At 47.9% G+C, this 12,734-nt stretch overlaps 1 protein-coding gene across 5 annotated transcripts in view; it reads left to right on the forward strand.

Annotated features, from left to right (window-relative positions):
• Window positions 1-12,734, forward strand: part of NSMF (NMDA receptor synaptonuclear signaling and neuronal migration factor) — a 46,270-nt gene that overhangs the window by 15,053 nt on the left and 18,483 nt on the right. For 3 of the 5 annotated variants that reach the window (XM_052667666.1, XM_052667667.1, XM_052667669.1), the window contains 2 exons: window positions 1,921-2,400; window positions 6,214-6,289. In XM_052667666.1, the coding sequence (XP_052523626.1) occupies window positions 1,921-2,400; window positions 6,214-6,289 (556 nt within the window). Of the gene's footprint in view, window positions 1-1,920; window positions 2,401-6,213; window positions 6,290-8,316; window positions 8,323-8,863; window positions 8,933-12,734 lie in introns of all 5 variants that reach the window. The other 2 variants (XM_052667670.1, XM_052667671.1) reach the window with 1 other exon arrangement.

Below are 12,734 nucleotides of genomic sequence, written 5' to 3' on the forward strand. Positions count from 1 at the left end.
CTGTGGCCAAGCTGCTGAATGGCAGCTGGTGGAGCAGCTTCTTCCACCTGAATGGAAGAAAAGTTCTGGTGGTGGCCCATGTGGTCTGTGTGACCCTGCTCCTCCTTTCTGTGCGCAGAGCAATGGGTGAGGAGACCACTGCCTGCCTCTTGTTTCATTGAGGTGATCTCAGAGAGTTGCACTGCCCCTCGCTACACTTAGGCACACGTTTTGGACTCCGTGTGAAATCTGGGAAGATATCAGCAGCTATGGGATCAAGAGGCACAGATCTTCCTTTAGGGCTCCCGTAGGCTCCTTCTGGTCAGCTGAAGCAGCGACCCACGCAGCTGCCAGCTGCTGAGTCTGGAGACTGTAAGACTTTGCTAGGAGATAAGTGAGACAGAGCTGAGTCGCGTCAGCCCGAAGCATCCTGACAGTCACTTCTGGAGCAGAGTGGCTGGAGATGTGCTTATCTCCCTGTGGCGGTGGAGGAAGTTGTATCTTGAGCAGAAAAATGAGATAAGTGTGACACACTGCTGATACCAGATAAATTCAGCTCAGTCTCAGCTGCAGGAGAGGTCCTTGGTGATGTGGGCGCAATCCAGGCTGGGCTTCACATTCAAAAGCTGATGCTGTACATCCTCACCTTGGGAGAGCTCCTATCTGAGCAGCACAGGAGTGCTTTTTAGGAAGCAGAATGTGGCAGCAGTGTCGGGTCTGTGTTGCACACTGAGAGCAGACGAGGACGAGGTAGGTTGTCTCCTCCTCCCTCATCTTTCCATGGCCAGCCACAAGGTAGCCAAACCTCAGATTGCTGCCCATTCCTTCCAGGTCAGGAACTAGAGGAAGAATGGTCCTTAAATAGCTCATGAAGTAAAGGCTTGGGGTTGCTTTCCATCTGTTTGTAACAATGCTGTCTGTGCTGGACACTAATGATTCTGTTTTTTCTGGGGTAGTAGTCACATGCATAATGCATTCCCTGCTGAGCCTTTGTAGCAGTCCCCTAGCTGCTTCCCATCTGAAGGGAAGTGTAAGAGGTAATTAGCAGCCACTTGAAAAAAGGATTAGCAGGTGAGTGGGAGCTGCTGTTGGGTTCATGCATGGAATTGCCATGGAAATGCTGAGATTTCCTGGCAGTTGATCCAGTGTGTGGGCTCCAAATATAGTTGCACTCATGGGCCTCTCTCCTTTGGAACTCACTATCCTACAAAAGGAGCTGTTTCGTTTTCCTTCCAGACGGCCCCTGCATGCAGTGCCATTGCTGTCTGTGCAAAGTGAGGCTGCTGAGTGGAATTAGTGGGAGTGAGGCTGCAGCTGTTGGCTGAAGTCTTTTGGCATTGCTTTCATTTCAAAGCAATTAGCAGAAAATGAGATAAGAAAAAAAATATGACTTGTTGGTTTGCTGTTTTTAGTTAATATGAAAAACAACGATAAATTGGTATGCAGAGAGCATTCATAGAATCATAGAAGAAGTTGGAAAAGACCTACAGGCTCACCCAGTCCAACTGTCAATTCAGCATTTGTGACTTCTTACAGAATTTGGTGCTGCTTCTTGTCCTGCAAGTCCTTCCCAGCTCAGCAGCCCTTGAGTAGGAAACCCACTGAAGCAGTCACTGCAGAGCTGCACAGGGGCTGCTCTGCAATGAGCTTTTTCAGACTGTGCACCAAGAGCTGCATTTTCTTCTAGCCTCATTTTTTGCTGCTGGACACTATGAGTTTAAACACTGGATACGTGTGAGGAGTATCTCTCGTTTTAGCACCAGTTCTGGAGGTCTGGGCACACATCTGGGTGCTGGAGGTACCAGTTTTGAGCTCCTGTTGTGGGAGGTTCTTTCGGAGGCAAGTCTACTGTATCTCTACAGCAGTAACAAAGAGCCTCCTGAATGTTTCGGTGCCTGAGGTGCTTTGGTTTTAAGCAGTAAAGTGTGCAATTTGTTTCAGATCACCTGTTAGCAGACTCCTACATCGGGCAGGAGGACTCCCCCGAGATGCAGCAGGCAGCACAGAACAAGCGCAGGCTCTCCGTCATCTCCGATGGCAAGTTTGAGAGGAGCTTCTCTGAGGAGCAGGCAGAGAAGATGCCAAGTGAGGGACCGAAGCCACGAGTCTACACCATCTCCGGCGAGAGGCCGATGCTGTCAGACCACGAGAACGAAAGTATGGAGCTGGTGGTGATGAAAGGGGCTGCCCAAGAGGAATGCCACCACGGCCACCCTGTGCACAGCGCTGGTGGCTCTCACGGTGTCAGCAGGCATTGCAAGGGCTGGCCTGGCAGCCGGCAGGGATCCAAGGAGTGCCCCAACTGCACCCGGCTGGCTGCTCCTTCTCATCATTCCTTTGACCTAGAGCCGCATCAATCCGGTGAGACTGGATGGCACAGAAAAAGGCTGGAGAGGATGTATAGTGTCGATCGAGTGTCTGGTAAGTAAGGGCAAGTGCTGAGTGCTGGAAGGGCACAAAGGGACTCATCAGCATGGGTGAAGGGTAGCACCTGTCTGTTTCCAGCATGGAAGTGTCGTTGCCATGTACTTTGAGTTGGCCCTGTAGTGCTTCACCTTGCACTGGTGTCCACATAAAGGGAATCCCAAAGCAGGGCTGTTACAGTAAGAGGAGCTCATTTATATTAAGAGGTCAGCTCATCCAAACCTATATCTCTGAGTGGTTTTCATGATGGCTTGCTTCATCTTAGGGGATCTACGTGGGTTCTCTCTCTGTTGCAGAAAGAGCAGGAGAGGAGGGGCTGTGTCAAAGCACCTACATTTTTGCTCATCCAGGAGGCCATTCAGCATAGGACTCTCCTTTGCCTCACTTGGAGATTGAGGCAGGTGAAATCTTTTGTGAACACGCCAGGGTGTTCAAGGAGAGCCTCAGCTCAGGTTGAGTGCTCCATAGTCTGTTGCATCTCCAGAATGCTGCCCTGTGTGGCTGGCAGTAGTCTAGCAGGGCCCCGCACGTAGTGCCACCTCATAGTCGTGCCATAAATATCAGCAAATAACACAACACTGGACATCCTCCCACACTCACTATCCATTTGCTGAGTGCTTTCAGGGAATTTGGCTCATCATGTTTTAATTGCATAAAAAATATCCTGATTATGTTTAAAAACTTAACCATTAATTAAATATTTCTCCCAATCTGTGTGCTCTAAATTATGACCTAAAACAGTCCATCTTTGTCTGTCAGCTCTGTATGTGGCTGGCAAAGAGTCTGGCCTAATTTGTTTAATTCTTTTTATTGTATTTTCTTTTGGAAAGACTCATCAAGGCTTTTAGTGATGAGTGTCCAGCCAGGAAATGTCAAGGTTTTCCCCTTGAAAAGAAATCTGGTAGAGTACAAGGTCTGTGCAGATCACACTGTATCTGTTTCCTAGGCTCATGGTGATGTTTACTGCAGATAAAATTGCAGGAAATTTGGGTTCTGGACCATATTTTCATACTTGGAGCTTGCAATTACGTGACTAAAGAAGGGAAAAAAAAAAGATTTATCAAATGTGCAGAGCACCTACAGTCCAGTTCTGTGCATCACTTTGATCACTGTTTTTCTGTTTGTTCCCTGTGATTTTTGGGCTTCAGCTTAGATGCTGCATGTACAATTTAGACTTTCTTATTTTTATTGCTTAAGTGAAAAAAAGAGTTTTCCTGTATTTACTGCTCTACAGTCACATGCATTTTGCTGGTAGGAAGATGGCTCTGCATGTGATGACACAGCCAGGAATCTTGATAGGAAACAGACTGGAAACAGCATCAGTCTGAGCTGTTCAGAACAGAGATCACAACTCAGGGAGTTCGTTCTTGTTGAGATGAGGGTACTGTGGGGAATGAGCTGCAGCCTCATAGTGTGTTCTGAATGAAGAAGGTGAATATTTCTTGTTCTAACATTGATGGGTTTATGTTGAATGATTTCCTAAACACACTTTCCTTTCCAGCACTGTATTCTTTGATGTGGGACTGAAGCAGGTTGCTTGATGCAGAACCAAAGGAAGGCTTCAGTTGTTCATGAAGGAGTTCGAACTTCAAGAGCTGAAGTTGAACTTTTCTATTTGCTGGAAAAAAACACCACGATCTAGCAAATACTGTGCCATGGTTCTGAGTCTCAGGCTCAGAATATGTTCTTCCAACCAGGCAATTTTCATTAGGGTTGGTTGTTAATGTGAAAGGGAGATTGCCTTTCTAAACGTAAGCGTGTATCAGAGAAGATACTCAAATGGGAATAAAGTGGATGGTGCTGAACCTGCAGATGCCTTTATGAGTGTTTCTCTTTGTTCATGCAGGCACAGCCACCCTGGGCTTGCTGCACCTTCTGAGTGCTCGCACGAGTGGCAGCTCTGTGCCTGACACCAAGTCTCCCCATAGCGCTGCACCACGGGCTGCAGGTTTTTGCAGCTCGGTGTCTTTTGCTCTGTCTATCCACACATTGTTACTGAGGAAAAACAAATGACAGCTGAGTGGCACAAGCACAGCAAGTTGCAGGAAGTATTTCCCAGAATGTCCTTCATGCATGGCAAAGAAAGCAGAAAGCAAAGAAAGCAGAGCAGAGATGAACGGAGCTGAGAGAGAGACTAATTTCCCCAGAAATTCATTTGACAATGCTGCTTTCTCTGTTTGGATTTACGTGAGATGTTGCTGCTGCAAACCAACACTCGAGGCAGTTGGGCCAGATTGGCTTAATTTAATATGGAACTCGATGCTGAGTTTATGATGCCTAGCACCATTCCTCGGAAGCTCTGCTTCAAATCAAAGCTGGTGACTTAAGAGCTGTGACATGTAATAAGAGACCGTCAGTCCTTTGGGATGAGGAGTTCCTGCGAATTCTGTGCAGAACTGTTGGCTAAGCCAGAATTTAGACAACTTCACCTCCACCACCTCAGTGGGTTCGAGACTTTGAGCAAATAAATCATTTATGTTCTGAGCCATTTTACATTGCTTATCTATGTTTTTTTGGAGGAAAGCAGGCAGAGGAATTTCATCAGAAGTATTTAGCATACTTGAATGCTGATTTAATTTAAAACATTTATTTCCTTAGGGTGCCTTTATACAAACCTCGACTTAAGCTGTCTGCTGAGGAGCATTCTGTGTAACTTCTAAGGAGTCCCACTTCAAAGAAAGCCTTCCCACTTGCATCTAGCTTTTTTTTTCTGCCATATGTAATTGCAGCTGCTTTTTGTACATTTGATTGGATTTTGGCCATTGATAGTGCACAAAATTCTCTTGATAATGCCAGAATGCTAATGACTGAGTGCTGTGGTTCATAATGATCTTAAAGCTGGAGGGCATGCATCTGGACACATGATTAGCAACACGTGGCAAGGTGTTAAGGAAGGAAGCCTCAAATTCAGAGTGAAGCAAGATGAAGAGCCAGGTAGCCCCAAAGCCTGGGGATCCCGTCCTGTGGGATCTCACATGTCTGGTGGCAGTGGTTTTTAATATACCTCCAATTTCCTCCTGAGCAAATTCACCCTGAGAGTTCTCAATAGGAGCTGCTTCTTGGCCAAGTTCCTCCTTCCTTGTCACCACGATGCCACACACAGAAGTGGTGACTTGTTTTGCTGCCTGCTTTTTGTCTTGGTGCCCATTACGTGAAGATGATGTGATGTGCTAATATGGCAGGATTGGGAAATAATCTGCAGTTGGTCCAGGCAGGTCAGTCTGCAGACATAGGGGACCAAATAAATGTGGTTGTCGCCAGATTGCACGGTCCATGTGCTGCTTGACTTCCAAACCCAGACAAACTCATCAGCCCGGGTCACCAGGAGCAGTTGTATGAGGCATGTGTGGGAAAGCATCAGTGGGAGAACAAGAAAGTGTATTTCTGCCTTCAGCTCTGAATAGAGCAAGATGAGTGCTGTATCAGAAACAGCTGGATGAATGGGACATTTCAAGCTAATGGTGCTAAGGAAGAGGCAGAGACTGGAAAATGCTTTGAATGAAAAGTGGTTTTTTCCGCCGATTATTTTTTTTTCTCTTGTTCAAATGTCTCTTATGTAATTCCTGGATTTGTGCTTGTCTTTGTGCTTAGGAGAGAGCTTTCATTCTTCATTAGCAGTGTGACAGACAGGCTTAGTACAAATTTACAAAACACTTGGTGGTAGCATGCATATAAAGTGAGAGGGTGAGACTGTCTTATTTAATACAGGGCAGGGTGCTGAAGAAAAGTGCTGAGTGAGAGCTGGAAGTCTTGCTGTATGGATTGTGCCTCTGCCTGCTGGATTCTCAGCTTTTGCTCCCTCTCTTCTAGATGATGTCCCCATACGAACCTGGTTCCCAAAAGAGAACCTCTTCAGTTTTCAAACTGCTACTACAACTATGCAAGCGTAAGTGAAACCACTGCCTTAACTTTGGTTGTGTATCTCCAAGTCTGTGGCCCACTCCAAACTATATCTGAGAGCACAGAGCAAATTGAATTGTGTATTTGACACTGCAGCTTGGGGGAGAGGGCACTTTGTGTCTTGTCCATTATTTTTTGCACTCATTATTTCTCTTTCCTACTATTCCCTCTTGCATAAATTCTTGGGCTATGCAATTTTCCTCTGCTTCCCTTATTTTCTCTGTGATGCTGTCCCTGACTGCCTCTGCAGAGCATGGGTGCTGTGGGAACGCCAGCTGAAACCCTCCTCCACTGCCTCTGCTCCAGCCACTGCTCTGGGGGAATATTAATCCAGGCCTGCCCCCATGCATTGCTCCAGAGAAGTTTGTCTCTGTACTATGAGATGTAGCCCTACAGCTTAATGTGTTTTTCCGGTAGAGGGCATCAGTAAATATCTGCAAAGCATGAGAGGATCTGGTTTAGGAGTAGTTTCTCCCTTTACACTGCATGCAGGATTTGGTGCTGCTGGCTGCTGTGTGTGGAGAAGCAACTTTTCTCAAAGGACTTAAGAGAGAAAATGAAGCCTCATTTCAAGATTGTACCCATCTTGTCAGGGTATGACATCTTCCTGGTTTCAGGTATTTCCTCTCTGGCTGAAAAGGGAAGGCAGGCAGTGTGGAAGATGAGTTGATGTTCTGCTTTCTAAAGTCTTTCTCCAGCCTTACCACCTTCTTGTCCTTCTTCCTGTATCCATGTCACCCTCCTCTCTGCTGCTCCCTTTATTTCTGCTTGTTTAACCTGGTCTCCATTTTGTGATCTGTTTCTCTGCCACCTCTTTCCCTCAGACATTGCCCTCCCCAGGTGCCCAAAAGAAGCTGCTGGTTGATCTTGGGATAACCCAGACTGAATCAGATCTGCATTGATAAAGTGGAGAAGGCTGGATCCAGTGCTGGGGAGAGGGGTAGCTGCTGAAATACAGAAGGAATCTCTCTCCCCTAGAAGAAAGAGCTTATCTTTATGCTCTTTCACTCCTCACATACCCCAGCACAGCTGGAAGCGCAGCCCATCCTGGGGAACAGGACGGGGGGCATTTATGTGGTGCCAGTCTGCAGCTTCTTGTGCTGCTTCTCTTACGTAGCACCCCCATATCTCTCTGCCTCCTCTCTGAAGCTGCAAGTATGATGGCACCTTCAGCAGGTTAATGCTCATTGGCACTGCACTGACAGGGCCTGTGAGCAATCTGAGGGCAATTTGCTGGATTTTTGCTTTGCTCTTTATGAACACTGGTGTTTTAGAGTTCTGATCTGGCAAGCCAGACCATGCACAAACCCAGCACATTTTGTTTGCTGGTGGGCACAGCCCTTGTTACCTGCAGTCACCTTTGCTGTGCATGTGGTTTGTGGCAGGATGCTGAGCTTGGAGCTAATGGAGAACAAAGTCAGGCAGGTGTGGAGAATGATGCCCTAAGGAAACCCGTGAGGAGCACAGCTCCCTTGTTTTCAGGTAGCTGCTAAGATAACATCTCTAGGAAGTCTGAGCTGCTGGAATTCACACAGAAACATCTCCAAGAGTTCAGGGCACCTCCTTGAGCTGGCTGGGAGGTTCCCAAGCCCCTGGCTTCTGCTGTGAAGTTTTCAGCCCTGGGCTTGCTTCCTTCTCAGGGTGGGCAATGCGGATTTCACAAGTCACGGGTGCTCAGGGGACAGGAGCTCCCTGCTCCATAACCCCCCATGCTGAGCTGCTGCTGTATTCTGACAGGCAGCATTCTGTTGTCAGTTTTACACCTGCGTGTTCTTTGGGTCTGCATGGAGACCCAACGAATTAATTTGCACCATGTGATGATACTGCCTTGGAGGTTTTAGCTCAGTCAAGCTGGAGTTTGATCACTGAGAATTAACTTAAAAAGTGATTTCCTTCCACCTAACAAGAAATATTTGTCCCTTCTGAAGTGAGGATCCCCTCGGGATGCCGCGCAGGGCTGAGCATTAATGAATTCTTCTTTCTTTTTTTCTTTGCATCTTCTGGAATCTCTAGCATCTCGTAAGTATAATCTTCTATTTTTCATTTCTTTGTCTGTTGATGTATGGAATAAACTGTCCTCTCCTCTCCTGTCCAGCATATTCATTCATGCTTTCCCTGTGCTACGACTGTTGGTCAGCTGAGAAGAGGTTAGAGGCTACGCCTGCTGTGCCTGTATGGATCACACTGCAGCCATCCTCACCTTCAGGATTGAAGCTAGCAAGCTTTTGTCCCTCTTGAAACTGGTGCACGGAGGCTTTGTGTCTGCAGTTTCCTAGGTCCATTCCTCCACAGCAGGGATGACAGCTGTCAGCCCCTATTCTTTGGGTAGTTCTGTGGCCACTGCTATGCTTTCTTGAGGAGCCATCTACTCTAGTGAGGACCTTTGGTTTGGTGACTGTTGGCCAGCCCTTGACTGTCATACAGTCCTGCAAGGCCCAGCTGTCTCCCTCAGGCAGCCTAGTCTCTTTCTGTTGTCTGGTGAGAGCTTTCCTGTCTGCGTCTTGTGTCCTCTCCAGTTCAAAGCTGTGGAGTTGGTTAATGGCTTAAAATGGTTTCCCAGGGCATTCAGGGGCTACGCAGAAAGGAAGAGACGGAAACGAGAGAATGATTCTGCAGCTGTTATACAGAGGTAGGGCCCTTGTCTCCCGCAGCCGTGACCGTGCCTGGTGTTGCATGGGCCCCCACAGTGTCATTAGTGACGCCTGATGATGTTGAACGTGGCTGTCCCTGTCTGTGTTGCTGTTGGTAGGGACACCAGCAGTGCCTGTGATGGAAATATGGAAGCGAATGATGCTGCAGGTCTGGGGATAGCTGATCCTTCTTAAAGGAACGCTGTCAAGTTTATTTTTAAGCTTCTCAGTATAACATGGGGAAGCATGTTAACTTTCAGGCTGAAAATTAAGAATGCAATTCCCCCAGCCCTTTCCTAAATATCTGGGATTTGTTTGAGGTTAGCTGAATATCTGAACAGTCACTTCATGTGTTATTGTTACACCTACTTAGGTACCTCCAAAATGTGAGGCATGAGGAAAATAAATATATCTATTGTCCAGAAGCCTGTTTTACTTGTTTGTTGGTTATTTGTTTCTTGTTGTTGTTTTAAAGGACAGAAAGGAGAGAAAAGAGGATTGGTCCCTCATCCTGTTATTACCAGAGAGTCCTGGTTTCCCTCTGCTGGTTTGCAGGGTGCATCACTTGGTCACTGTGGTAATCAGAACAACTCTGTTGTTTGAAGTGTGGCCAAGACTTGTGTGTTTTGGCAGCTTGTGAGGAAGGATAACACAGCATTTGTGTCATTGGTTTAAAACTGCCTTGATTACTTCAGCACTGTTCAAAACAAAGTGGGAGAAAAACATCAGATTTTCACAATGGGGAAATTGCCAGGAAGATATTTTCTTTATCAGTAGGTGTTTGTTCTTTGGTTTTTTTTTCCATCAGTTGTGAGGACAAATGCAAATCAAAACTGAAGACGTGGTAAATAAACAGACAGTGTATCTTTAAAAGGAAAGAGATTTCTCATAATTCGTTAGACGGAGACGAGCCTCTGTGGGATGGTGACTTGTTGACACAGCTTGCAGGTGCAGGAGGGGAGCTGTGCACCTCGGTGATGCTGAGCACTTGGCACTGCAGGTGTCACACCGGCCTCTTGGGACAGACTGCTCTGAGGAACCCAGGAAGGATTGTACAGCAGAGCTGTCTGCATTGCCCTGTGGCAGGGAGGAGGTGGGACTGCAGTGCTGATGAAGGTGATGTGGTTTTTTGGCTGGGCCGTGGCAGCAGACCCCGGCGGTGCGTAAGGATTGCCTGGCAGGTAGCGCTGAGGAGCGAGGAGGATCCCAGCACTTATCCCAGTTTCAGGTGCTTGCTGCACAGCCCTTTGCAGCCTTGGGTGTTTCGGAAGGTCAGTGGTTATTGCAGAACCTGCAGTGCACAGCCTGGTGTGCTGTGAGCTGAGTTTGTATGGCAGTGCTACCTGCTGGCATGAAGGTGCTGCCTTGAGGGAGGGCAGCACCCGGTGGTCTGGTGAACCGGTGGCTGATCCCAGCTGGGGAGGAGTGCTGCAGAGCTCTGATGTACTGCAGTAATCCCAACTGTCATTCACCTCTGAGATAACAAAGATGCTGCTCTTCAGAGAAGAGATGGAGCACTGCAGGGGGTGCTGCAGGATAGGGAGTAATAAAGAGATTTTATCACTGTAACTTCAGGGCTGCTTTCTGGATTTTGATGAAGAGATCTTAGTAGTGAACATGTAACACTGGGCTTTCAAGGTGCAATTGTAGGAGCCAGGCAAGAGGACTGGGCAGGTTTATGGCTGCTCACAGGGCAAACTGCTGCTCCCCCAGTGTCCCTGAATGGTGGTGAAAGCCCATGCTTTCATGCTAACATGTCAGCACAGAGGGGCCTGCGTCCAGGTGGCTGCAGGATGCCCACACTGAGGTAATCCCAGACATGGATCTCTTTTCCAAAGTGCTTTGTCTAGAATAGAGCTGAGGGGAGAAAAAGGTTCTTTGTCCCATTCTGTAAATGCTTAATGCAGAGGGTAGCCCTGAATTTTCCTTGCAGCCGCTCACAGCTGTTTTTAGAGGATGTATCCAGAGAGCTGCCTTCAGCCCTCACTAATGGGAGAGGACCAGCTGGGAGCAGCACTGTTTTGTGGCAGACTGTTTCCCAGCTCCAGAAGAAGCTCCTCTCTGGAGGGGAGAACTGAGCATTTAACCAGAAAATGGATTTCAAAATGCCAAAAGCCCTGAAGCCTGTAAAAGCGGCCTTGGCAATTAATTCAGTGCTTGGTGTCTGGCGTAAGCTTAGTTTTGCAGTGGCCCATAAAGAGTTCATTCTGGTGATTTACCACATTTAAGACCTGTTGGTTTAAGGAACGTCCCTGGTCCCCTTAGAACATAGCTGATTTGAATGTAACATGCTGTAAAGCACCCTGGTGATCAGTTACTGTGCGCTGCCGAAGGCTTTGCATACAGAGCAGCTCAGGTCGTCCTTCTTGAGTTGCTGTTTGGATTCTGATGGCTGCATGGGATCTGAAGCCAAAGAAGGGACAGTGCAGACCATGGCATGGGCTCTTCCTCTCCCAAGAGCTGCACCTGTGTTGATCTTTCTAAACCAGAGTAGATGTGTCTGCCTTGCTGTGAATGCCTCAATGTCAGTGCTGAATGTGCCTTCCAGTCCAGCCAGTTTGTTCAAGTGTCTGCATGGTTGTACCATGTCCTTACTCATTCTACTAACTGGTGTGTGCTGCAGACAACTTGTCATTTCATCTCTTTCACCAACAACTGTCTCTGTTGTGTGATGTCTGTGGTGTACATTGGAGGGGCAGAGGGGATCCAGGACCCCCTGCTCCATACAGGCTGCAGGTACGTGGGTCACTGCCATCCCCTCAGGGCTGCAGTGCAGGCTGAAGTCACCTCACCTGAGCAGGGTTCAAGGAGGAATGGAGCCTTTCCTTGCTAGTCCACTTGCTGCTCATCCCCTGTGTCTTTTCTGCTGTCCAGTTTGGTTCCTGTTCTGTTCAGTTACTGTCTAGGTGAGTGATGAGAAACCAAGGGAGACAGGTCCCTTGCTCTAAGGAGGCTGTAGGAAGAGTCCCTTTGCCTCATAGAATCACTCAGGTTGGAAAAGACCTTAAAGATCATCGAGTCCAACCACGACCTAACCATACTGCCCTAACTATCAACCCTCCGCTAAGTCCTGTCCCTGAGCACCACATCCAAATGGTTTTTAAACACATTCAGGGATGGGGACTCAGCCACCTCCCTGTGCAGCCCATTCCAGTGCTTAACAACCCTTTCAGTAAAGAAGTATTTCCTAATATCCAACCTAAACCTACCCTGGCACAGCTTGAGGCCATTTCCCCTCGTCCTGTCACCAGTGAGAAGAGACCAACCCTGCTCTCGCTGTAAGCATCTTTCAGATATTGGAAGACAGCAATCAGGTCTCCCCTCAGCCTCCTCTTCCCCAGACTGAACATGTTCTCAGGAGTTGCCAGGATGGTCTGCTTTATGCAGACTGTGAGGTGCTGCTGTGTCCCTGAGGCTTGCCTTGAGTGGGCTTTCCTCTGGAACTGAGAACTCTGCAGCCCTACTGAAGTCTGCCTGTGGTGCTGGGCAGGAAAGCACATAGTTAGACAGGGAGCCACAGAGAGCTGGCTGGTGAGGGCAGTCAGCCTTGCTGAGCAGTGCTTCCAAGAAGGAAGAAGCTGAAAAAATATTTCCCAGCATTTCGCTCTGGAGAGCAGTATGGGCTGCGTGGCTGCTAATGGTGCTGCTGGGATTTTAGCAGCTGTTCTGAATGTGTGTGGGAATGAGCACAGCCACGAGCTGTGTGTGCATGCTGCAAAGCCCAGGGCACCTCACTTTCCTGCTGGTGCATGTGTGAAAGAAAAGAGAGGGGGGAGAAGCTCCTGCTGCTAACCAGGAAAA

Source organism: Tympanuchus pallidicinctus, unplaced genomic scaffold, assembly GCF_026119805.1.
Source record: "Tympanuchus pallidicinctus isolate F22 unplaced genomic scaffold, pur_lepc_1.0 scaffold8, whole genome shotgun sequence".
NCBI classification, from domain to species: domain Eukaryota; kingdom Metazoa; phylum Chordata; class Aves; order Galliformes; family Phasianidae; genus Tympanuchus; species Tympanuchus pallidicinctus.